The sequence below is a fragment of the Festucalex cinctus genome, chromosome 9, assembly GCF_051991245.1.
Source record: "Festucalex cinctus isolate MCC-2025b chromosome 9, RoL_Fcin_1.0, whole genome shotgun sequence".
Classification (NCBI taxonomy): Eukaryota; Metazoa; Chordata; class Actinopteri; order Syngnathiformes; family Syngnathidae; genus Festucalex; species Festucalex cinctus.
This window is the reverse complement of record NC_135419.1, coordinates 1283392-1309772: the sequence shown is the minus strand read 5'-3', so window position 1 is coordinate 1309772 and position 26381 is coordinate 1283392. Positions and strand designations below refer to the sequence as shown.

Below are 26381 nucleotides of genomic sequence, written 5' to 3'. Positions count from 1 at the left end.
TGACCCCTATAAAAGTGTATTAATAGGATGAATGTTCGACATGCAAATCTGCTTCCAGACAAACGTAATCATCTTGTTGTTCCCGTGTATGCCGGAAAGAACTCTTTAAATCTCTTCTTCTTCTTCTCGTTCCTTTCCCTTGGTGAGTGCCGCTCCGTATCTCCTCCAGTTAGCGCATTACGTCGGCTGGCTTCATATTTAAAAGGAAAGAAAAAAAAAGTCTGCTATAGCGTTGATAAAATGCTGCAATGGTGCAGCCATTTTATCATGACACAAAAACAATACATTTAGGCTATGTAAGTGGGTACAGATACAGTAGAGGAGAAAGCTAACAGATCATTGCTATAGGTTCAAAGTGATGGATTTTGAAGTGTTACCGGAAGAGAAAAAAAAAACATACTGAGTCATATCAAAGACATCTACCGCTCAATAACGTTGGGGAAGCTCGGAACTGCATTACAGCCATCATTTGTTTGACTGAACTTTTTCTGAGTGTGTGGCAATTAGATGTATGTTAGCAATCCCGTGTAAGATTACATTTCAAACAGCAGGCCCACAGGCATGCGCTAGTCGAGGACAGCGCCAATGGAATGTCTTGTTCTCGTCATCTTACGGTGACATTGAAATACCAGATGCAAATTTCAATGGAAAAAAAATCGGTCTCACGGAATAAAGGTCTAAATCTCTCGCATGTAATTTCGTGGGCCGACATGAGTGCTATTCAGACACACAATGGCAAGCGTACGTCTGCGATACCTCAAAAGGAACCCGCTGTTAAGCTGTTTTATGCCGAGATTTTCAGCTGCCTGCATTCAGACCTATTTTGCTGGTGATTCATGTTATTGCATCAAGCGCATATTTTTTTGCACTCTGAGCTTAGAATAATGACGATTTGCAAAGAGGGAGATTTACATTCAACCCTCTGAGATTGAGGTTTCCCAACATTATCTTTGCAGCGGAAATGGAAAATAATGTATCACTTATGTTACTGATGACCAGTTGGCCTGTTGCAGTCTTAAATGGGTTGTTGGATTTTGGAATATATTTCACCCCTGTTGCATCATAAATCCGTTTTCCTGTTATACAGCATACCCATGTGTCATACGTTCAATTTATATAATCCCTCCAGAACGTCATTATTAACCTAGAATTGGCGGTTTGTGTATTTGTGTGTGTAGTCATATTATGTTGAACTTGTATAGAAAGTAGGGATGTAACCATATCCAAACATCACGATACGATATTATCACGATATGAATGTCACGATACGATAATTATCACGATTTTGGTGGTTGGTGGTTCCCGATATTTAAATAAGATCACAATATTGTAAAAAAAAAAAAAAAAAAAAAAAAGAGCACCTACAATCTCTAATAACAATATTGAGTCACTTACTTGCTAAATCAAGCACACATTGATCGCGTCACAAGCAAGTCAGGTTCCCCTTCATCGCAATTAGCATAGATTTTAAACATAGAAGGCCAAAACATCTCTAATGAAAATTAAATTGCACTAATAAACTAGCCACTAGAGGGTGCTAGAACTGCACAAATGGAAATCAACCAGATTTTTTATTTTTTTTTTAACAGATGTTCTCCTTTTAAATATTGTGAACATGACGACGACGATATTATGGTGGCAGTTTTAATATCACGATATCACGATATTGCCCTTATCGTGATATCCCTAATAGAAAGGGGCATGAATTGACATAAGCTGACTAGCAGATGCAATAACTGTCAAAAAAAAATTTGTTCTTGAGGTTAAGTGTCTCCATAGAAAATCTCGTGATGCAATCAAATAACAAAACGTACATCTAATTGTCTCAATGGTATTTTTCGAAACTAAATAAATGAATAAATAAATAAGTCAACACGTGTGCACAATTTCATTCCGTCCGGATTTTGGTGTGAGCTAAACTTCTTTGTGATCAGATCTACAGGTAGAGGTGCCAAGTGGTCGCTCGGACCCCCTGTAAGCAGCCTAATCTGCAATATGCTCAATTTGGCTTGCCTATTAACATTTCTTATCATGGGTGCGCCTCAAAGATACGCATGCAATATGCTCACTTTGGCCGTTTGCCCGATATGTGCTACTACTTTGCTCATTTGAGTACAAACCGTACACACTACGATATATGCAATATAAAGCTCGACTGGGATATACTTGCGTGTGTTTTTTTCCCTACAGCAACAGCACAAGACAATGTGCCTATTATTAAACACATCCACTGCAAGCACACTCACCGTCATTGACTCAAAAATTATGTTAATGTTAAAACTATGGATTGATTACTATGGAATTTCCGACAAAACAACAGATTATCAATTAGATTGTGTTTCTTTTCTATGTGATGGATGGTCTGTGATTGTACCACTCATACATCAAAATAGAGTGAAAAGTCATTTTAAAGCATCCGTGAGTGATTTATAAGTGGGACAGGAGCATAACTTGATTTAATATGCACATGAGGAACCACCTCAATTAACTAAAATAGTAGTCTGAAGTAGCACATGAGAGAGAGAGAGCAAGAGCGAGAGACATTATCTGGTTGACTTCAGCCAGTTTGTGAATGAGTTTGGCTCCATTACACTCCAACCAGGTTTGGCCTAGCTGTAAAGACAACAGAGAAACTGGTTGGAGGCCAGCAGCTCAAAAGGACCGTGTCCGTGTGCCACCGCTATGGAGCCATGACAAAGTTTTACTTTCTCCTCCGGCCAGCGAAGTTACACGGAACTTTGCGTGACACACATACAAGATAAAAGCGATACCACAAAGTTCAGCTGCATTGTTGGATTTCTGTATAGCGTTATGTGATAAAGCAGTTCATAAAAATATCCTCCTAAAATGACAAATTAAGATAAAAGATAATTGTCTTTTTATTTTTTTTATTTTTTTATTTATTTATTTATTTATTTTTTAATAAAAGTGTTATGTATATCTCTTGCAAGACAGCTTTATTGAAAATGTAGTTATTCGGGGAAATTAGCAACATCCATCCATCCATCCATCTATCTATCTATCTATCTATCTATCTATCTATCTATCTATCTATCTATCTATCTATCTATCTATCTATCTATCTATCTATCTATCTATCTATCTATCTATCTATCTATCTATCTATCTATCTATCTATCTATCTATCTATCTATCTATCTATCTAGGTAGCTAGCTAGCTAGGTAGATAGGTAGCTAGCTAGCTAGGTAGCTATCTATCTATCTAGGTAGCTAGCTAGCTATCTAGCTATCTAGCTAGGTATCTATCTATCTGTCTATCTATCTATCTATCTATCTATCTATCTATCTATCTATCTATCTATCTATCTATCTATCTATCTAGGTAGCTAGCTAGCTAGGTAGATAGCTAGCTAGCTAGGTAGCTAGCTAGCTAGCTAGGTAGCTATCTATCTATCTAGCTCGATATCCATCATCCATCCATCCATCCGCCACATTTAAAGGGAATGAAAGAAGACACTTTGATTGACCATGATAGAAGTCAGCTATGACCACTCCCACAGCAGCACAGCGCCCCCTCTCGCAGGTCCGCCATCCTGCACTTGTCTGCGAAATTAACAACTTGGTCTCACCGTGCGCCATGCAGGATTTACCCCGGCCAATAAAATAGAACACTTAAGTCTCTAGCTCGCTGAAATAATTAAGAGTGGTCATGTAAAGTAAAATAAATAAATAAATAAATAAGTGCAGTTTAATACAAAAGTGCCATCCTTGCTTGCAGACAGTCAATAAAACAGATGATCTCTTTTTATTAAAGCTCTGAACATTCCCCCCCCCCCCCCCCAACATTTTTTTTTTTTTTTTAAAGATATTGAATATTTAATAAGAGTTTTAAGAAGCTCTTTGTGCTCTCCTAATGAACTTGATCACTTGAGTGAAGTCCCAAATCTCATCTTGTGTCATTCTGGAGTTTAGAGCAGCAGTGGGACCGAGCCCTGAAGGTGAGACTAACTTTGGATTTGATCTATTGTGAAAAGATCCCACGGGGAGCCTGTTGGGAATTTGGGAATGCTCATCACGCGGCTGTCACGTCATCCCTCTAATACCATCACTTCCAAAAAATAAATAAAAAATGGAGGAAACTGGCAGCTTGGAAAGAGGACAAGCCTGTTTGATACAAACAGCATTTGCATATCACTCAAGTCATTTAAATGTGAGTGTCTGGAAATCCCCACAACAGAACGTGTTCCTCGGGGTGCTGCTAGATGCGAGATAAAAGCAAAACAAATTGAGTTGTGTAGTTGTTCAACAAGCCCTCCTTGTCTTCCCCCGACTCTGCCCATCAAAAGAATTCCCACTGCAATATAAGAAGCAGCGAAGTGTCTGGAATCTCTAATTGTATGAAAGCGGAAGAGGAAGTCTTCAAATGGAATTTCATGTTCATGTTAAATATGCGCTGACGCTGACGTCGCAGGCATCAAACCCGTCTCATCCAGATACGTTCTGGTTAGTAGGAAACAAAATGTAAAGACATTTGCGACACACCGTGCCATTTTGTGTGGCCCACAAAAACTTGGAAAAAAAACATTCATGGGTTTTCTCTGGGTAATATTTCTTTTCACACGACAAATAAAAACTTGCTTTTTCGATGATGTAAAGACTAAATAAAAAAACATTTTGGCATGGGTTATGAACATGACACAAGGCACTGGCAGAATAACTTGTTGCGATGTTTAAATAATCACGACACAGCAGTTATGTGATGAACAACATTGGTAGAAAAAACATCCACCATTTAGTCGCAATGATGCGCTCAAACAAATACCTTAATTTTGCAATATCGTGAGCATTTTGGGCTATTAAAACAAACAACAACCAGATCATTTCTTGGCTCTGTTGGGTAATACTTTAAAAAAAAAAGTGAATGGAGCTATGAGAAGTTCAACAGATGAAAATTCCGAGTAGAATGGAATATAAGATGTCCCAGTGTAAATCGATCTTTTTGGATTTTACTAGAATGGGTCTGCAAGTGATTTTATGACACATTTACATTTAGCACAAAATAATTATTTTTGATCATTTATGTATTGATATTATGTGCACAGCCACTTTGACATTGTAGCAAGTATAAACTTTTGATTATTGTCTCAAATTAGTCTTCATCTTTTACTCGTTATTTGGTGCAACAAACTTGTAAAGTGACTTATTTTCTTTTTAAACACGATTCATCAGCTGATACATTCAAATAATCAGTCATACGATTGATTTAATATGCTATAAAAGACCTTAGGTACACATCCTTTTATTTATTTATTTTTTTTTATACTGGTCGACTTGAGATTGTTTCAAAATATGAACAAATGTGCTTATTGATAAAATATTGTGGTAATTGAAGACCCTGAATCACCCGCAGACAAGGCAAGGAAAGTTCATTTGTATGACACCTCAGCAAAGTGCTTCAGACAGGAAATTAAAATATAATAATAATAATAATAATAATAATAATAATAATAAATTTCGAATTTTGTATGTGTTAATTTACAATAAAAAAGGACAAGACCACCCAAAGCAGTTGCAGCTTTTATGGTAAAAATAGATTTTTTCTTAATTGTTTACTTTTTACCACATTCTAAATATTCCATTCAAAAATGTTGAAACTTGCGTAATCACTCCAACAAGTGTCACTCATCTGTTGTTTGATAAGAGAGGAACCAGAACACCCCACAACTCAGCTGCGCCATTCAAGATCCCCTTTTTCTCTCTTTGACATTTGGTAAACATTGGCAGCTGGAAGGCCAGATAGTGCAATAGATTGATGGACAGATGGAGAATTTATCCATCACTCAAGTGTGGAAAGGGGAAATCGGAGAAACACACTCGTGATGCCGCACCAAATATGAGAAAGCTCAACATCGACAACACGAAACTTGAAATGATTTGTCCCTGTGTAGGACAAAGAAGGACAGTTGGAGACTCTTAATGAGTTGTTTGAAATGGCCCTCACCTATCCGCTGTCGGCCCCATTGACAGCAAGGATGGGAACGCACTATTTCGAGTACAGAGGCTTTAGGCGCATCCATGGAGATTAAGTTAATTATCTTTCTCATATCTGCGCTTATCTCGGCACGCGCCCCCCCCCCCCCCCCCCCCCCACCCGCTGTCTTTCAAACGATCCCAGTGAGCAGTTGGGAAAAGCGTCAGGATGTTGGAAGTGTCGAGTGACGCGTGAACTTTTCCCACTGCCCTGTCTGACAATCCAAATATTAGGGATGCCCGACACCATTTTTTTTTCTTTCTTTTTTTTTTTTTTCAGAACAATTCTGAGTACTCAATTGTAGGGCTGTAACGATGACGGCAATATCGTGTTATCGCAATATTAACACTGCCAAAAAAATATCGTCGTCGTCATGTCACGATATTAAAAGCAGCACATATTTAAAAAAAAAAAAGTCATGTTGATTTCCGTTTGTGCAGTTTTAGCACCCTCTGCTTTTTTTTTTGTTGCACAGTTTAATTTTCGCAGGGCATATTTTGGCCCTTCTATGTTTAAAATCAACGCTATTGGTCAGCTGAAGGGGCACGTAATATGCTTGTGAAGCGAGTACATTTGTGGAGGAAGGAACTCAATGTGGGGTTGCATTAGCAAGTAAGTGCCCCAAAATTAAGTCTTATTAGTGTAATGTACAAAAGCACGATATTGTGGGGGGTTTTGTTGTTGTTGTTTTTTTTTAGTATGAGCTCATTTTTGTTTTTGTTTTTTTCTTTCCACCAGTGTTTAAAGATCAGTACACTATACACAAATATACTGTATGCTTGACACCTTAACCACCAGGTTGTTTTTTTTTAAATGTGATAGAACGAAGACTTAATAAAAACAATTCACCATCTTTCTTGTCATTGTTGGTTTAGTGTGTTACCTTCCTACCTTACAGCATGTGCAGGATTTTGGGCAATGAGGTGACAACCTATGACCTACAAAGGTCCTTCGGCACCTTTTATTAAAAAAAAGGTGTTACCTCTACAATATAGATTATGATGACAAATGCATATATGACGTTGGGTAGAGTGTGTGACAGTGTGCTGAGAAGTGATAAGACCTTTAATAATGAGCTCGTTCGTTCTGTCATTAGTCATTGCGCTGTCGGCGTCTCCACCGTGTTCCGTTTTCTTTTACACACAAAGACAATAACAGCGAGACTGGGGAGGGGCTATATGAACAACGATAATGGTTGAGCAACGGTGAGGCGGTGATAAAGTCTCTCACATCCGAGTGAGGTCATACTTATTAAGTTTAACGGGAGCACCTACATAACGTTTTGACCCTGCACACACATCATCATCATCATCATCCATCTTCAGGAGATGTGACTTTTTTTTTATTTTAAATTAGATACCTCTTCCTTACTTAAGAGAGGATTTTAAGGCTGAGAATGAACATAAGAATATTTCTCTTATTCGTTTCTCTCACCTGATTGATTGTGGAACGACATTTTTGTCAGGCGTAGCCCCAAGAGGGACCCGGAGCCTTGAGTTGCTTCCGGGGGGGTTGATGATCTTTTTTTTTTTTTTTTAATTCAGGAGATGAACTTTACTACGCGACTTCTGCATTCAAGCGCCGCCGTTCGGTCACATGCGCCAGCCAGCCGATCGTCAGTGTATTTCTTGAGATGTCATCAGATGATGGTCATGGGTTTTGCGACCAGGGAGTGCTAACATACTGTAGCTGACCTAAAACCTAAAAAAAAAAAATATATGTTTTTTGGCAAAATCAATTCTGGCCTTTGTATTTTTGAGGCCGATTAATGGTTTTCTCACAATATACCAAACTGTTGATTTGGCCACTCTTAACATTTCTGCTCTTTTTTTTTTGATGGTTTTGTCCTTTTTTTTGGTCAGCCTCAGGATGGGCTGTTTCACTCCTATTGAGATCTCCTTTGACAGCATGTTGTGTGTTCACAGCAACAGCTTCCAAATGCAAATAGCTCACACCGAGAATCAGTTCCAGACCTTTTAACTGTGTATTTGACGACAGGTTAATGAAGGAATGGCCCATGTTTTTATTTTTTTGTCACCTTTTGAGTCAATTGTCCAATTACTTTTGGTGCCCTGAAAAAGAGACAGCTACATTTTAAAGAGCTGTAATTCCTAAACCCCTGCTCCAATTTGGATGTCAATACTCTTTAATTAAAGCAGAGAATCTGCACTTTCATTGAATTTATGATTGTATCCTGGATATGTTTTTGTCAACAGCTAAAATAACAAAACTTGTGTCACTGTCCAAATACTTTTGTGCCTTCGGTTGTCGGTTCAAATCTCGGCTGTAGCTCTGTATGTAGATGACAGAAACCAAAACAGAAATGTACACATTCATTTCCTGATGGACGGATTCTGTCCCCAGGCCAAGTATCAACCTAGCTGTGATGCATGCTGGGTAATTATTCAAACCGTAGCATTTACATGAAGAAAAAAAAAATGTCTCCGGCATCAATTCCATTAAATCCTCTTCCTGGTCAATGCTCAATTCATTTGTCATCATGAAAAGTGGAGACACATTCACGTACACATGCTGCAACACACTACAGAAGAAATACAACGGCCGTTGTGGTTTAAATAATGTGGCGGTTTCAAACTAGATACATTCATTTTGCCTGACTACATTCATCACATCTCCCTGTCCAAAGTTTCTGGGTATTTTCCTCCGTTTTATTTATTTGCTCTCATCTTCATCTAATCTCCCGCCTATGGAATCTTTCAGCCTGCAGCTCAGACAGAGATCACTGGGGTCATGGCCAAATGGATTCGTCATTGTTAGACTCTCAAGATCAATTTATCCACAGAGAATCATCAGCAGCTGGCTTGAATCGCTTTTATTACATTGAAGCACATTTCAAGACTGGTCAAATTTGATTCTAAACGAGATGATCCGTTTCCAAACGTTTTTTGATCATGTTGCCGTATGGCCGAAAGTCTTCGGGGTCATTAGACAATTTAAACACATTACCTCATTCAACTCGCCGCCATTTTCACATTTCGCAATCCCGTTCGCTCCCGGCTGTTTTACTGAATTTTGACTGGTTTTGCAAGGCCCACAGAATATTGTGTTCAATTGCTATAAAAGCATGTAACCTACCAAAAGAAAGATTAAAATCTCTTTTTTTCATCAGGAAAAAAAAAGTGTTTCAATCTGTTTCCGTTTTGCAGCAATTAGTATTAGAAGAGAGCTAAGTTTAATCAGTTTTCACAAATTATTTAAAATTGTAAGTAATTTAGCTTTTTTTTCCTACATGCCCTGGTTGATCTCCTTTGCTCTGCTGCCACCTGCTGGCCGTTTGTGTAATAACTACCATTTCTACAACCGTTCTTTGCAGTTGAGAGGCTGCATCAAAGCCTTCTGTATGCTCTAGCATAAAAAACAAAAACAAAACAATGTATAAATACGTCTTTGGGACACTTAAAACATAAAAAAAAAAAACGTATTTACACGTTATTGGGAGCAAATGAGTTAACTGGAGGGATTGAAATTGAAATCAAATAAATTTCACTGGGCTGTCGGCTACAGCTACCCGTGTCTCAATTGCTAACAGCTACACAAAGGATGCCAACAATTGTTAAAACATGCTTAGGGATTACATTATTTTAGCATTATGCATGCACACATAACGTTCCTGTTTCATTGTTGTTATTTCAAATCAACTCTATCACCCGTCACAATTTACACATCTTCCACATTGTGCACACTTTTAGCCCTGCAGCAAGTTATCATACAGTTTTCAATCATGTCATGTTCCATTCTTTTCAGCTACTTTATTCCCTCCCGTCTCGACCTTAAATTTGCATTGCATGCCTTTGATCCGCCAAACTGCGTATGTGGAATAAAGGACGAGGAAGGTTTCCTTAATCAGGTTCCCCGGCAGTGCGGGTCCTCGCTTGAAGTTCTTGAGTATGATACATCAGTGTGCTTGTGTTGTATTGCGTATTTGATCATGGAAATTCACGTTTGATAATGAGGTACATTTCAGCTAACTCCAGTTTTTCTCACGTCAGCATTCGCGCCAAGCTCGCATTAAACGCCCAAACACACATTTGCTTTATAAAATTGGATTCAGCCTCACGTCTCTCCGAATATGTCTCCAAAGAGCGTCTGTTGCATCACAACGATGCTAATTTCGAGCTCACAAAACACCAGATCATCATAATAACATTACCTTTTTTTTTTTTTAAAGATGGATTTGCATAATCTCTGGCATGATTCAGCGCTCTGTTTATCAGAGACTTTTTTTTTTTTTTTCTTAGCTGTTTTGAATGACTCATCTATCAGATATTCTTGGCACAGGTTCAGATGACAGCGATTTCTGGTGTCAAGGCAGCTTGGTAATGATTTTTTAAAGAGGTTCATTCAGTGGTGGCACTACATTAGGGGCAGACGGGACAATGCTCCACCAAATAAAGCAGTTGTTTTATCCATCCATCCATTGTCTGAACCGCTTGCTCCTCACAAGGGTCGCGGGGGCTGCTGGAGCCTATCCCAGCGGGCTATGGGCAGTAAGGCGGGGTGGTCCACCCTGAACTGATTGCCAGCCAATCGCAGGCAGTCGTTTTATTATTATTTTCAATTAGAGTATTGATAGAACAAATGATACATTTTAAATCCAAACTACAAAGTTTGTTTTCATAGAAATATCAACCTAATATGGAAACATTATAACATCATAGACAGAAAAACATCTGGAATAATTTTTGTTTGTTAAAACTTAGTAGATCTAGGAAGAATGGCAACTTGAAACAACAAAATGGCGCTTTTGTGTACAACCTCTGTTGATGAATTCTGGCTTCAATTCTGGCTACACACGCAAACGCACGCACACACACAAAAAATACAATTTAAAAAAAAAAAAAAAAAAAAAAAAAAAAAAGAGCAATGATGATAAGACGTTGAATCGGTAAGACTACCGAATGAACAATTCTGAGCTCTACGAGAAAAAAAAAAAGAATTCTGGCTTCAAGCCATACTGGTGGTCATAAGTTTTTGATTTTATTCAGTAGGCCAATATAATTCTCAGTTCCTTAAAAGTACATAAAGTTTTTTTTTTTCTTTTTTTTTTAACTCACTCACACAAACGCGCACACAAACTTACGTGGTCTCCCAGGCGGGGAAGCGGGCCCACACCAACCAGCACCGAAGGCAAGTGACGGTTCCGCTTCTCCACCTGGAGCCCTTAAAAGTACATAAAGTGACCATAGGCTAAATATGTGGCAGCTCTGTAACATTAGAAAGTTATTAGCTAGCATTTACTAGCAGCAAAATTGCCGCGAAACCGTGTCTGTGCTTCCAACATGTTACTAGCATAAAGTTATAACGTTTAAATACAGCATAGAGGCGCTGACCTCAATCCCACCAAAAAAACCTTTTGAGGTGAACCAGAATGTTCTTCCGGATGAATAGATGCACATTCCCACAGATCTCCCACTCCAAGTCCTCGGAGCAGAGTGAAAGCTAACGTGTAGTAGCATTTAAACTCTCTTTAAACTTTTATTTTTCAGCTCCTGTAGGTTTAATGTGTCTGAATGCGTTTGCACATGCATTGCTTAGCATGTGCACAATAATTACGACGTGCATTCAAACACCCATCCGGCATGTGTCTGCGTACGTTCTGCTTACAGGACTAAATAATCAGTTTACATCATCAAATATTGGGTGCAGAATATAGTACATTATTTGGCTATGCTTGCAACAGTTCATAATTAGGGCTGCACAATATGTCTAAAAAAAATATTGATACCGCGATATTGGCCTATGCAATATGCATATCGCAATAAGTTTGATATGGAATTGTATGCTTTTATCTGAATTTGACCTGACACTTATTAAACATGACAAAAAAGGAAAGAAGACAGTTCAAAGTTGATGAGGAGAGGAACTGACTGATACAATTCACTACTGCGCTCTCTGAAAAAAATCTCCTCCTTCACCCTCACTTTTTATTTGGTTTCCACGCCCCTCGTTCCATGGGTGTTCCAACCCTAATAATGCAAATGCAAAACATAGTTGGAACACAAGCGTACTTAACGAAAATGTGCACTGTCATCCAATAGTTGAACATTATCGAGAAGTAATTACAATTAATTAAGAATACATTGAGTTTGATTTTTTTGCCGCGTGAAAAAATGTGATTCTTTCATTATATAATAAATGTCATGTCTTTAGATACATGTTAAATATTGCAATAATATCGATATTGCTATAGTCAGCAACTATATCGCATGTTTTTCCAATATTGTGCAGCCCTATTCAGAATACAATAATGTTTTGTAAGTTTTGATTCATTTAAAGTTTGTATTTGTCTTCGGGGATGTTTACAAATGTCAACAGTCTTACTAGATGAGTTTTGTGCCCTAAAATATCTTGGATTTACGTGAGATGTCATTTCACACTGACTTGAGTACAATGAATGGATTGATTGGATGCAAAGTCCAACAGCTATTTTGAAAACAATCATGAAAGAATAGCTCATGTGAGAGACGACACACATTACATCTTCATCTTGCAGCAAATCTGCACCTCACTTAAAACCATATTTATCAAAGCAGTGTTTTTTTTTTTTTTTGCAAATGTTTCCCGGTGCTGATTTGACGTAAGACGATGACAATGCAAAATCTCCTTGTCAAAGAATTACAAAGTGTAATATGACAAGTGAACAAAAGAGATGGTACGTTCAGTTTGGCTGAATGTCAAGCAGCGGAAGGTCAGAAGGAAAATGTTCATTTCGTTTGCAGTGGAAAACATTATATGCCACAGAGCATGAATAATTAACGTCATGCCGGGAAGCTGGCCTCGGGATTCTGAATATTGTTTCAAATATAATTAATGCCCTTTTTGTACCTGCTCCACCACACTTTCTATTTTAAGGTTTCTGTCCTATAACAACAGTTGAAAATTAAAACATGCAGGGAGGCTTACAATAGAAAAAGTATACATGAAAAGTTAAATGCTGTACAAGAATGTTTTAAGTCGATGTGGAACATCTATTCTGGTGTCATGTAAAAGTAACTTTCTGTGCTCTGAACCTGCCAGCCCGTCACATATATTCATATCTGAGGACAAACACACATTTCACACAACTTGAAGTTCAAGAAAAAAAAAAAAATCACATTTCTATATTGCAATGCTTGAGAAGCTGTGAAAGCAGACTGGTGATTATTGCTCTGTCGGACCTTATGTGCTGGACTGTTCTGCACTGCCTGCATGGAAAAGGTCAAACTTGATTTGACAAGCAAAGTCCATATGAAGTAGAACTCCTCTGAGACATTTCCAAACCTGCTTTTAGTAATTAACTGTGCGAGTCAATAGACATCCGAGAGTAGATTATACGAGTGTCCCCGAGTTGTCAAAGGGCAACAAATACACCAGCTAAGTTAATATTGGCACCAGGTGACGGCAGTGTGATGGTTATTTTGAGCGACAAATTATTGTAAATATTTTATTTTAATGTTAGTTGTATGTTTTAAGATCACCATAATCTTCACATTTAGTCACATTGTGAAAAACAAGCAACGTAAAATTTAAACTGAATATTCAGCATTTGTTTTACAAAGACATTAGGAGACACAGTAGAAGGAAACATGCATGAGCAATCCTTCAGTCCTATATGGGTTGAAATTGCGCTTGAAAGTTTTTTGGGGGTTTTTAACTACCTACTTTCCTTGATTGTAGTCAAAGTTCATGAGTGCTATTTGGACCAGGTGATTCAGCTCTCTATGTTAAATCCAAGAAATAACTTACAATCAGTGGTCCCCAACCTTTTTCCCACCACAAAGCAGTTCATACAAGTCCCTAACTTTGTTACTTACTTACTAACTAACTAACCTGCACTAGCAATGCAAATACCATTAAAAAAAAAAAAAGGTCACTATGGAAAAATGCATTGCATGGCACAGTTAATGACGTTATAAGGATGCTAATCCTTGTCATATCGATTTGTGTTACCAGTAATTTAATTTGTGTCATATTTAACAGGTTTATGTCGGTCTCTGTCTATGATTAAAATAAATAAAAAATAATAATAAAAAAATAAAAATAATAATAATAATAATAATAATAATAATTATAATAATGATAATAATTAAACAAATCATAATTTTAAGTTGTGTGTAAAATAATGACATAAAGAATGATTCCTCCGTACAAGTTGCATTGCTCATCTGAGGACTACTTGTGAAATTACAAATTTTATATATTTTGGTTGTGGCCGGCTGATTAATTTGTCCGGCATTACATTACAATTTATTTATTTTTTTGAACTTTACAAAATCATCTCGCGGGCCTGATCATTTCAACTTATTTACAGATGTTGATACATAGATCCTCCATCAAAGTCCAATATTTTGGCCTCATTGAGAAATGTTTTTATTTCCGATAAAACTTGAAAAAACTCCCCTAATGCTGACGGCGTTTGTCCGCTTCCCTCCAGCTCTTCAGACCACCCAGCCACCTAAAGTCCTCTTCCCCCCAGAGAGACAAGACACGGTGATAGAGATCACACCCGGTAAGTACCGACTCTTATAAACTTTACTATAAAGTTTACGTGGTATCCATTATAAGCAATATTTTTCATCCATGATCTGTTTTTATATTGATTTCTTGATGAGTCATTCTGTCGAATGTTCTGTATGCTACTATTACTCTTTTATCTTTATATCTGTCACATGAACCAGCACTTCTTAAAAGGGGCGATTTGAAGCAATGTTTAGAGTCGAGCGAAGGAATGTTGCAAACGCCAAATTGCTTGCGGCATCAATGTGTAATTTCAGTTAAATAAATATCACCAAAAAAAAGTGCTATTTGATTGGCGCTCCAACCACTATTCAATTTAGATTTCTCTCTTCAGTTGGAGACAGCAAAGGTAACAGACAATTTCCAGAAGAAATTTTTGTTTGGAAATGATAGTGAAAGAAACACATAGGAAAGGGTCTCATTAATTCAGATTGTGTAGTAAATTGTATGCTTGCGTGTTCTGCTCGAGCAGCGGATGACTGTGTGCATGCATCACCTGCTGTGCAGCCGTCTCTCTGACAATCTTATCACTGTAGGCAGAAAGATGTTTGTATGCATGTACTAGTATGGGTGTTTGTGTGTTTTTTTTCATTAATTCCACATTGGTGTAGTGGCAAGCAAATGCTCCCCGAGGCCCCTGTACGCTGATTGCAAGCAGGAATCACAGTTTCACTACCACCACCCCCGACTAACAGCAATAATGTAATAGTCATCTACACTGTGTTCATTCCCATCTCTTATTCAAATTTTCACTTATTTGTTCAACCTTGTTTTTAATTACTCTCCTTTATTCTCCATTCGGGTTATCCCTCTCTTTTTCCTGCTCTTCTCTTTGGCCCATTTTTCATATTGCGACCTTTTCTCTGTTCTCCATCCTTCCGTAATACCATGGGTAATCAACACAATTCCGTTAACTCATTATGATCTCACTGATGTAGGCTAGGGGCCGATGAAAGGCATAATTAAAGATTGATTTGTGATATGAGTACACTGACTTTTCCAAAAAAAAAAAGAGAGCCATGAATAATGAAGGTAGCTTGAGGAGTTGGAGGGACATCCGACATTACAAAAACACTCTGGAGGGCCCAAGCTGCATTTGTATAACAATCTATTAGCAGCATAAAAGAGAGAATGAACATGGTTTCAAATGAATACTTGTCATAAGTAGCTCAGACGACTTGCTAAATTCAACTACAATTATGCTTATGCGCTGTTCTCGTGGGTTAAGGAGATTAGCATACCTGCTAATTGCCATTTTTAAGGCCTAGTTACACCAATCCGACGTCGGACAAATGTGACCGGCGTTGGCCCAGACGTCGGCACGTCGCGTAGAAAAATGACGTAAATATACACACCGCACCGACCCCCGACTATTACGTACCTTCAGCGCATGCGCAAAAAGTAATTCCCCTCCATACCACCAGTGGCAGTAGTCATTATTCCTCTTTACGGGGGCGAGATATAAAAAACAATGCATACCGGTTTCTTTTTATCTCAATATTTCCTCCCACGGGTGCTCAGAGCGGATTTCAAAACACAACCTTGACTATAGCAAATACTAAAGAAATAAAATAATAAATAAAAAAAGTTCACATTTTGCCCGCCGTCCATTTTTCAGTGGACCGCGACATATGCTAAAAATGGCATTTGACTCAGTTCAAATAAAATAAAAACAAAAATGTTTGGAGATGGTCAAAGTAAGAAGGGAGGGTAAAAATTCCAAAACTATAATAATCCTACTGCCATATTATAAATAAATTGGTTTCTATACTGCAGCATTTTTCTAAATATGCAAACGCACAAATAAATTATTTGTACAATTTTTAGGACTAAACACAATTTCTATTCATTAACATTATGTGGCCCTTGCGTCCTTCTGATTTTCTGTATGTGGCCCTCAAATGAAAAAGTTTGGACACCCCTGCTATTTACTATACATCCAATTAATGATTGGCTCAAATAAAGCAAGAGACAAAGCAGACAGTCTTGACTATACTTAAGTGGAATAAGAGAACATCGTATGCCAATACCTACTTGTACTTGATCGATAACAGTGCATCAATATCAATATATGATGCGGGTGGATCAATGTTGGACTGTAAGATGTATGATCATTTTAATATGCATATTTTTGCATCCTCAAATATTCATGAAATAGGCCTTCATAAATTCAAATAGTCGACCAAAAAGTCCATTGGGTAATTTAGTAGGAGAACTTGCAGGATTAGATTATTTTTTTTTTGTGCATGGTAAATATTTTCAATGAATATTAATGCTGTGTAGACCAAATTCAGAAAATTAGTAACAACAGTTTGTCTAATACACGCTACATCTGGCAAGTTGGCAAGTAGCTCGCGGGCAAAGTTCTTATTTATTTTCTTTTTTTTCATGTTTGTGTGGTGTCAGAAAGGTCGAGAACAGATTATTCTCCCGGCTACACAATAAGCACTTTATTTTCTGGGGTCACTTAAGCCTATTTCTCAAGTAATGTCTGTTGCTACCCCCTCAGGACAAATTCTTCTCTATCCTCTACCTCTGTCATCGTTCCATGAAGTATATCGAAGAGGAAAATAACACACGTTCACGCGCACGAGCGTAAAAGGTACCAGTGAGAGTTTGGCTGTGAAAAACGGGTGAAGATAAGGCGGCATACTGTATTTTCTACCCCCCCCCCCGTCTGTCTCGGTTTTACCCCCGTAGCATTTATCTCGGCGTGTCTGTCTCCTTCTGTCCCTGCGAGGTGTCTGCTTCTATCTCACTTTATTTCCATCCGTCTGTCTCCCATCTAACCGCTGCCACTATCTCAAACGCTTCCACTGTCTTCCTTTCAGCTGGTTCTATCTCCTCGTTCGCATCCTTCCAAATGGTTGCGCCCATGTCAGTGTTCCCTTTCACTGTCAGAGAGATAACTTGAAGTGGGGTGCCTCAGACTCTTCCGAGTTGGATTTTTATGGTCCCCATTTAAGCCACGACATTTTGTCGGTTTTGCTTGGAGTTGTTTATCATCTGCGGCCCCTTAATTCATCCTGACACCAAAACCAAGTGGGACCCCCATCATGAAGTCGACCGAAAATGTAAACAATATTTTTAGCTTTTTTTTTTTTTTTTTCCCCCAGATAAAAAAAACCTGAAAAGTAGGATTTGCGGAAATACTCACCCTCTCTTTTTCTGCGTTTATAGCCGCACGTTTTTTGGGGGTATTTCTACTTCAGTTTTGCACATCGAGAGATTGAAATTGTTGCCTGTTGTTCCTTGCAAAACAGTTCCAGCTCAGCTAGATTAAATGGAGAGTGTTTGTGAACAGTAGTTTTCCACGTTTCCACAGTCAGTTGGCTGCACTGAGTGAAAAGGGGGTGGCTATGTTTTCACGCCCTAAATGGTAAATGGGCTCCTTTTTGTATAGCACTTGTATCTAAGTAAAAGTACACTTTGATGTGGTCACAAGGGCGGAGGGTCACGCCCACAAGCTCCCAGTTGGGGATGACCACTCTACCACTGAGCCAGGCCACCCTACTGGTCAGCTATTTATTCGTAAGGGATCTTGTCCAACTTAGTGTTGAAAATGCTACTTTAGATCTGAATCCTGAAATGTGGCAAAAGGTCAGCAAGTTCAAGGGGGGCTAACACTTGCGCAAGGCACTGTACCTTTTATATATAATTAGACTATAAGAGCTGTAATAATATATGTATGTGGTCTGTACCAAATCCAATGGAATTATTTTGGCCAGGTTTTAATGCACTTAGTGTTGCATAAGGGATTCAAAGCTTTTAATTTGAAGAATTGTGTGGGCTGAAACTACAAGGTTAAAAAAAAAAGAGCATATTTAGAGTAGCATTCTAAATGTCAAGTGGAGACTTCCACAGCCTACATCTTCTCCTAACTCAAAACACAAATGGAAGAAAATACGAAAGATAATCCATGACCTGACACAACATTTGTGATAGGAGTTTGACAGACAAAAAAAAAAAAAAAAAAAAAGAGAGAGAAGACTGTGACAAAATGATGTTGCCAAAGAGTGAGTCATGTTTCATGGCTCACTCTTTGGCAACAGCGTTATTAAACTAAACTATAAGATCTGTTCAGAGTTGATGCTTTATTATGCTTTTGGTTTCATTTTATTTCATTTCTCATAATCTGTTTTAGATAGAGTTGGAGCCTGAAATAAAACTGCTAGGAAAAGCATGTATCATTTATGGACATAAATAACAAGCATTAGAATTCTAATGTGGCAGCTTAACACATTCACTGCCAGCCCAGTAAAAATGCATCATTTGACGTCTTCTGCCGTCAATGGCAGCGAATGAGTTAAATACAAAAGTATGACTAATTAATAGATAATATACAAACAAATTATGAAACATTAGGTTGTTTTGTTGTTTTATGTATGTTTTCTCCTGAATACTTTTTCGGAATTTGTCATTCTTGCCCGCATGAGAACCAAAATTACTGCTTTCAAGAGCGTTTGCTGTTTGCCTCTCTGTGATATCGTATCCCCATCGGTGTCCAATCATTTTCATGCCGTCTATCCTCTCATTCACTGCCTTTTTACAAATGGTGACTTTCTATGCAGGATAACAATCCTGTGGAGTCAGAATCAGATTTTTATTAAGCAGTAATCCCCTTTAAAAAAAATCCATCTAACCAGGATGTGCTTGTGTATGTGTATGTGGGGCGTGTTTGTGTGTCTGAAAGGAATAATGAGTTGAGTGTGAGTGAGGATGTGCGAGGTTGGATATCTGCCATACAGCAGCAACAACACCCAGAGCGACTGCACAGGCTTGACATATGTTGCACGGATGCACGTCAGTAGCTATTAGATCAGAAAACTGGTCGCCATTCTTGCTCTCCTCTTTTGTTTTTCTACAAATTTTACAAAACGTCTTTCACATTCCTTATGAGTGGAATAACTTACACCACAGAACATTGATTAGAACATCCATCCATCCATTTTCTTGACCGCTTATTCCTCACAAGGGTTTCGGGGGGTGCTCTGGGCAGTAGGCGGGGTTACAGCCGGGACTGGTCGCCAGCCAATCGCAGGGCACACAGAGACGAACAACCATCCACGCCCACAAGCACACCTTGGAACAATTGGGAGCGCCCAATTAACCTGTCATGCATGTCTTTGGAATGTGGGAGGAGACCGGAGTACCCGGAGAAGACCCACGCGGGCACGGGGAGAACATGCAAACTCCACCCAGGAAGGCCGGAGCCCGGACTCGAACCCGAGTCCTCAGAACTGGGAGGCGGACGTGCTAACCACTCATCCAACGCCCTGGTTAAAAGATTGTATACCATATTGAAACGATACTATAGCAAAAACGTATAAGTAAACACTGTGCAATAAACAGCTGAGAGCTAAACAACTTCAATTTATGTTTTGATTGTATTAGTTTGGCAAATTTAGGATGCTGATTCCCATCACTCAACTCAACTCTCCATTCATAGAGCACTTTAAAACAATCACCGTTGTTTTCTTAAGATTGAATCCAGGAAACAATGAAAACAGCAGAGGCCCCAGAATTGAACCTTGTGGAACACCATATGTTCATTTGAATTCATTTTGCACATATTCTTTTTTCATGTTTTTTTTTTTTGCTCTTCACAGTTAGTATGAAGGGATTGCAATAATAATGGAAGTCAAACGGCGTACCATCGCAACAGCCACCAAATTCCCCGCGTCACAGATGGGCCAAGCAATGTAGCGTGATTACCTGCAGCCAATGTTGGCCAAGCGAGGGTGTATCATCACAAAGCATTTCAGTCGGGTGGGTGTGTTTCTTGACCTCTGCCAAACCGCCCAGACTGACTCACAAAACTTTGGGGTTCGATCTAACCCGGGTTACTATAAGACCGCAGGTAAAAATTGTTCCAATACTGAAGCAAAAGGAGGGCAATTTATTCGGGATGCTTCTTTGCACGAGCATGTTGTGTGGGTTCTCGCTGGTTTTGACTCCTTAACAAACTAAATAAGTCCACTCTAATGAGATTCTTTGAGCAGGACATTCTGGTTTACTCAAGGGCAGCACTCTTTTTATCCATGCTGATGTGCTAATTTTCCACAAAGGATGAAACTTCAGAGCCACAGCGTGCAACGCGAGCGTGAAACAGGAGCAGCATTGTTTGAGGTTTTACTTTTCTAAAGCGCAGTAAGTTTTCAAAATCAATCGTCTCTATTTTCATAGACAGTGAACATGCGCTCAGGCCTAAACATTGATGCATCTTCATTTGCATGCAAATTAGTGTTGTTCCGATACCGATACTGGTATTGGCAGATGTGCCGATACTGCATTAAAAGCGTGGTATCGGTATCGGTGACTACTTACCACCATTATTTGCAACACTAATATAGGATTTTAGATGCAGCATCTCGTGTCTTGCTCGTGCACGATGTTCACTGGTATGTGACATGATCACTGCATGCCGATCTAAGATATAATAGTAGGACAGCTTTTTCATGTTGAGGAAAAAAAACTTTATGTATCGCTATGGTATCGGTATTGGCCGATACTGCAAAGCTGGGTATCGATATCGGTATCGGTTGCCAAAAAACGGTATCGGAACAACACTAATGCAAATACAAAGGCTCTTTCAGCGTGTTTGGGAATTCGGCATGCGACGCCAGGCTGAGTGTTCTGGTAGTGTTCTGGATGCTCACTTTTATACATGCACGGTGCATCTGACAATTCTACATTTTAGATGCTGAAAACAGGTCTAAGTTGTGGTGCAGGTGGCGTAACAATTTTGATCAAGGTGCAGGCAGTGTAGTCATTGTATGTCATTCATAAATGATAATAGCATAGATCAAATCCTCAGAGTCATTGTATCATCATTTTTTAAGTAGTCGAGAAAAATGTCAGGCCAAAAAGTTAGCTAATCGAATCAGCGTAGGCAAGTGGTACCAGCCAATTATAGGCAGAGGAGGGTAGACCATGGCTGAACGGTTTGCATCGGGGGGGATTTAGGTGTGGGCATACTCAATACTGACTGAAAAAGAAGTGGATATGCGCGTATACCCTGGACTACAACACTGCTCTTATCGCTTTGCGCTAGCCTTGTGCTGGACACAAAAATGGATCAAATGAGGAACTGAGAGAAACTGATGCACAAAAGGCCAAAGATCATTTGTTGCTTTCAAAAATAATACATTGGTAAAAGCGCTGTGTGTCGAGAAGAAAAGTAGCAAGATGATGGACCGTTTTTTTTTTTTCTTTTTTCTTTTTTTTTCTTCTGTTTTTGTGCAAAAGTCAACACAATAGTTCATTGCTATAAAAGGATTAAGAGCAAGTTTGGACGTTTTGGCCCATGCGGGACCAAAACTACCATTGAAGCTTGGACAGTTAGATTTGTGGCTTAATAAAAATGCTTTCTACCACTTCCAGCCAACTTTTCAGGGTTGGTCGATGCTTTCTAGAAAATATTCCATTAGGACAAGTCAAGTTTCAAACAAAAAAAAAAAAAAAAAAATGTCATTAAATACATTGGAAGCGATGTTGAGTTAATAATGAGCGTGTTGGGTTTGGCGCTACTTTTGCAAATGATGCGGGGGAAAAAAAGACTTGAAAGTTACAACAGACAAAAAAAAAGAAAAACAGCTCAGTCTGTTCTATCTGCTCTTACACTGTCAGTTTAGATTTTACAAAGCCCTCATGACTGGTCATTTAATTAACCTTGTCACGCATATCGTCACTAATCTCCTTTCTAATTTCATCTGTTAATTTAAAACACGTCTTTAACGAGGCCAGTCCCCGAGCCAATCAAATGTCCAGAATAGGTATGTAAGAGCAAGGAACTTTTTTTTAATTAGATCTGTCAGGAAATTGCCAAATATGGGCATAGAATGAGAATTGATTGTCTTTCCTGGGAGAGCGATTAAGGAATCGCCTCAGGTTTCGAATATTTGTGTTCCAAAGACTTAAAAAGGCTGAATGTGAGGGGGAACTGATCAAAATCAGAACGTTGTGGCAGCTTCATTTCCTGTTAGAAAGAAATTCTTTCATATTTGCACAAATGATTCTCCATCACATATTTATTAAATCATATCACTCACACAATACTATATTGCCAAATAATATTGGATATCTGAAGAGCCTTTTCAGAGCAAGATAACAGCCTGTAAATATGATGAATTATGCATAAAGTATCATTTCTTTATATGTTATAAATGGGTGTAGTTAATTCTCTCTCTAGATAGTCACTAGAGATATTTGCTTACTTTTGATTTTTTTTCTTTTTTTTAGTTTTGATTTTTTTTTTTTTTTAGTTAGTTTTAATTATTTTTCGGGGTGGTTCTGATAGGGTTTTTTTTAATTAGTTTTAGTTCTTTAATAAATGCTTAGTTTTAGGTTAGTTAGTTTCAGTGTTAGTTTTAGTTTTTTTGTTTTGTTTTTTTAATATGTATTACTTGTGCACAATATTTGACGCCGTCATTATTCCAGTTTATATCAAAATAAATCTACTAAAAATCAAATTTCAAATCATCCCCAAAGACTCATGCATTAAATTAATTACCAAAGACTAAAACGAAGGACATTTTTTGCTATAATTAGTTAGTTTTAGTTTAGTTACTTTTGTAAACATAAAATGTAATTTCAGTTAGTTTTCTTTTTTAAAAAGCATCTTCGTTTTTATTTTATTTCGTTAACAAAATTGTTTTTTGAATTTTAATTTCTTCGTTAGTTTTAGTTAACTAAAATAACCTTTAATAGCACCTGTTTTTCGATACCCTCCCTTCTTACTTTGACCATCTCCAAACATTTTTGTTTGTATTTTATTTAAACTGAGTCAAATGCCATTTTTAGCATATGTCGCGGGCCACTAAAAAATGGACGGCGGGCCGCAAATGGCCCACGGGCCGTAGTTTGGACACTTCTGTTTTAGAGGCTACGCTACCTTTTATTATTTTCATTTTTTTTCCCCAAAAATGCAGGTAATATTTATTCATACTGAACATTTCGATGTTCGGAACCACGAGAAAAGCAAAAACACAGCAGTTATGTAATTATAGTGTGATCATTATTTTTTTTTTTTTATTCTATCTTACCCCGAATGAAATTGATTCACGTATTCGGTGCTGTATGCTGGACGGCCACATTTGTCTCCCACCCCTAAACAGTCGACATCGCATCACCACCCAAAATTACAAACTGTAACAAGGCAAAAAGTTCAAGTGACAATCGGAATGTATCGCTAACAGAGTAAATGTGATTTGGAGAGACGTGGTCTGCCCAAACAGCACAGTCACTCCATAACATAAATAGAGCGCCACAAAAAAAAAGAAAATGTTCTAAAAATCAAAAACGGATTACCACTGACAATTCTGGAAGCTGCAGTTGGCCAAAATGATGCGATTTTTGTAAAGGTGTCACTGCCATGTACGCAGAGGATTCAAATGCTGAAGCATTTGAGGATAAGAGAATGAGAAAGGATTTAACATTAAATCATTTGTTTGGCGGCAGGATGTAAATGGATGAAATGAGAATGTGTTGTCTGTCACATATCCCAAGTTATGTCATAAGTTATTGTTGCTTTTGGAAAACACTTTACATAATGCAAGTGTCTGTTTTACTATTACCAGAATGTTTTTGCTTGCTGTGTAGAAGAAGAAAAACAATCTCATGGATCTCATTAGATTGTGTGTTTGTGACTTTGATGTTCTTAGTTATTTTCCTCATAGGATTTATCTTTTAACTCATCCATCAGTCTAGAATCTAGAATCTAGAATCTAGAATCTAGACTCGAGATAGACAAGCCCAAGTTGCTAATTGCTCATTTTTGATGACTGCATTTTCAACCAGGTAAATAGCCTTTAATTTGATCAAATAAATGTGCTGGTGTCTGTGGATCTCACTCTGCCTCATCTATCCTTCCCTCCTTCCTCTCTTTAGTTTTTCCTCTGGTCTCTTGAGACCTCCTTAATTGGTTGGAATTTAGAGGTTTCTGGGGGGTTGGCGTAAGACTCTGATTTTGTAACCATGTGGATGGCAGGAAGTGTTTAGTTGGTGCTGGATTTTACTTTGATTCATCTTTCTTTTCTTTGACCTTTCCTCTGGTCTCCTGACCTTCTGAACTTCACGACTCTGGCGAGACTCTGAAGTATCCGGTTAAGGTGAAGGGTAATTGGATTTTTTATTAGGTTTTAGGTGAATTAATGAGTACAGTGGTACCTCTACATACGAAATTAATTGGTTCTGGAAGAAAGTTCTTAAGTAGAAAATTGTGTAAGTAGAGACGCATTTTCCATGTAAATGCCCTAATCCGTTCCAAGCCTCCCAAAATTCAGACATAAATGTTTTATAAAGCATAAAAATGCATCAAAACATGTAACAAATACATGTTACAATTAGATTATTGCACAATAAATGAGAGTTGTGCGTAATGTAAAAAACAAAGAATAAAAATGATGGTCATTTACCTTTTTAAATGCTGTCCTCATCGTTTTTTGCCCTTTTTGGTTCATGTTCTTCTCTCTCAGAGTGTTTTGTTGGGGTTTTTTTTGCACGCACACACCCCCACACATACACATTAAAAAAAAATAATAATAAAAAAAAAAAGAGAGCAATGATGATAAGATGTTGAATTGGTAAGACTACCGAATGAACAATTCTGAGCTCTTTCTTAAAAAAAAAAAAAAAAAAATAGATCAAATAATTAAGTTTAAAAAAAAATAAAAAATCAAGGCAGAAGTATTTTGTGTGGTTGTCAGTAGCACGTCTGCCTCACAGTTGAGAGGATTCTTTGTTTGAATCTCTGCCAGGATGATCCAACGTGGCGTTAACATGATCCCCACGTGCAAATGCGTGTTTGGTTCATTGAAGACTCTAATTGAACAAAGGTGTAATTGGTGAATGATTGCCCAAAGTCAGCTGTAACAGGAACAGACTCCATTTCACCCACAACCGTAATGAGAGCACAACCAGTATGGAAAACCGAGCTTGCTGAAGCCTGTTATGAATAAGCCAGCCGCCCTCCACATCATTATTCACGACCTTATCTGCTATCCTCGTGCCTTGTCCTTCTGTGAGCCGAAATACAAAATTAATATTTCTTGTAAAACCACATTGAAGAAAAGTATACATTCCACTCGTAATTTTTTTTTTTATTGAGATGGCTAATTAAAACATGCACGTCTCCACACACTTTCTCGAAAGCCCCCTTGATACCTCTGAATTTCTTGGGGGAAAAGGGAAAATTCAATAACCTTTATTTAATGTTCATCTTGCTGATAAAGTAGGTCGTAGTGAAATGGAGGGAGTTGAATGATAAATTACATGAAATGAAAAGAAATTGAATGACAGAGTGGAGCAGTGCCTCACAGCAAGAAAGTCTCAGACACGACTTTCGGTCCAGGATTTCCTGCATGATGTTTGGGATGACTTCCAGGTTAATTTGAGTGTTCTTTCAAGATACAAAAAGATGCATGTTTTTTGGTGATGAATTAATTAGTTAACGCTTTAACTTTGACAGCACTAAAAAATACCCATAAAATAAAAAAGAAAGTTTCTAGGCCTCTTAATGCTTTTTGCACTAGTCTTCTTTCAACCATCACTTTGTGGGACTACACAGTTGTTAAAAATGACGTTGAATTGTCAAAATATTTCAGCCAGTGAAATGAGTGAAAATACAATCAAAATGACTACTGTGGGCAAATCAAACATGCAGTTGGAGAAAAACCTGACAATGAAGCTCAAAGCGCGCAACTTTGCAAGCAGAAGGAAGCAGATGGTAACGTCTGATAACCAGCATGCTTGGATATCACGCACGCACGTCCGAAATGACGCTCACATTCAGGTGCTTCTTGACGTGCATGATTCATAGAGGCTCCATTAAAGAGCACCGACAAGTCAGTCAGGCTTAACTAAAGCTGCAGAG

At 38.1% G+C, this 26381-nt stretch overlaps 1 protein-coding gene across 5 annotated transcripts in view; it reads left to right on the top strand.

Moving 5' to 3' along the window:
• The window catches only part of il1rapl2 (interleukin 1 receptor accessory protein-like 2), a 251713-nt gene that overhangs the window by 198273 nt on the left and 27059 nt on the right, over positions 1–26381 (top strand). For all 5 annotated transcript variants that reach the window (XR_013285029.1, XM_077532517.1, XM_077532518.1 and 2 more), the window contains exon 7: positions 14427–14501. Coding sequence is in view for 4 of the 5 variants with exons in the window: in XM_077532517.1 (XP_077388643.1) it covers positions 14427–14501 (75 nt within the window). In the remaining variant the exon portion in view is untranslated. The remainder of the gene's footprint in view (positions 1–14426; positions 14502–26381) is intronic.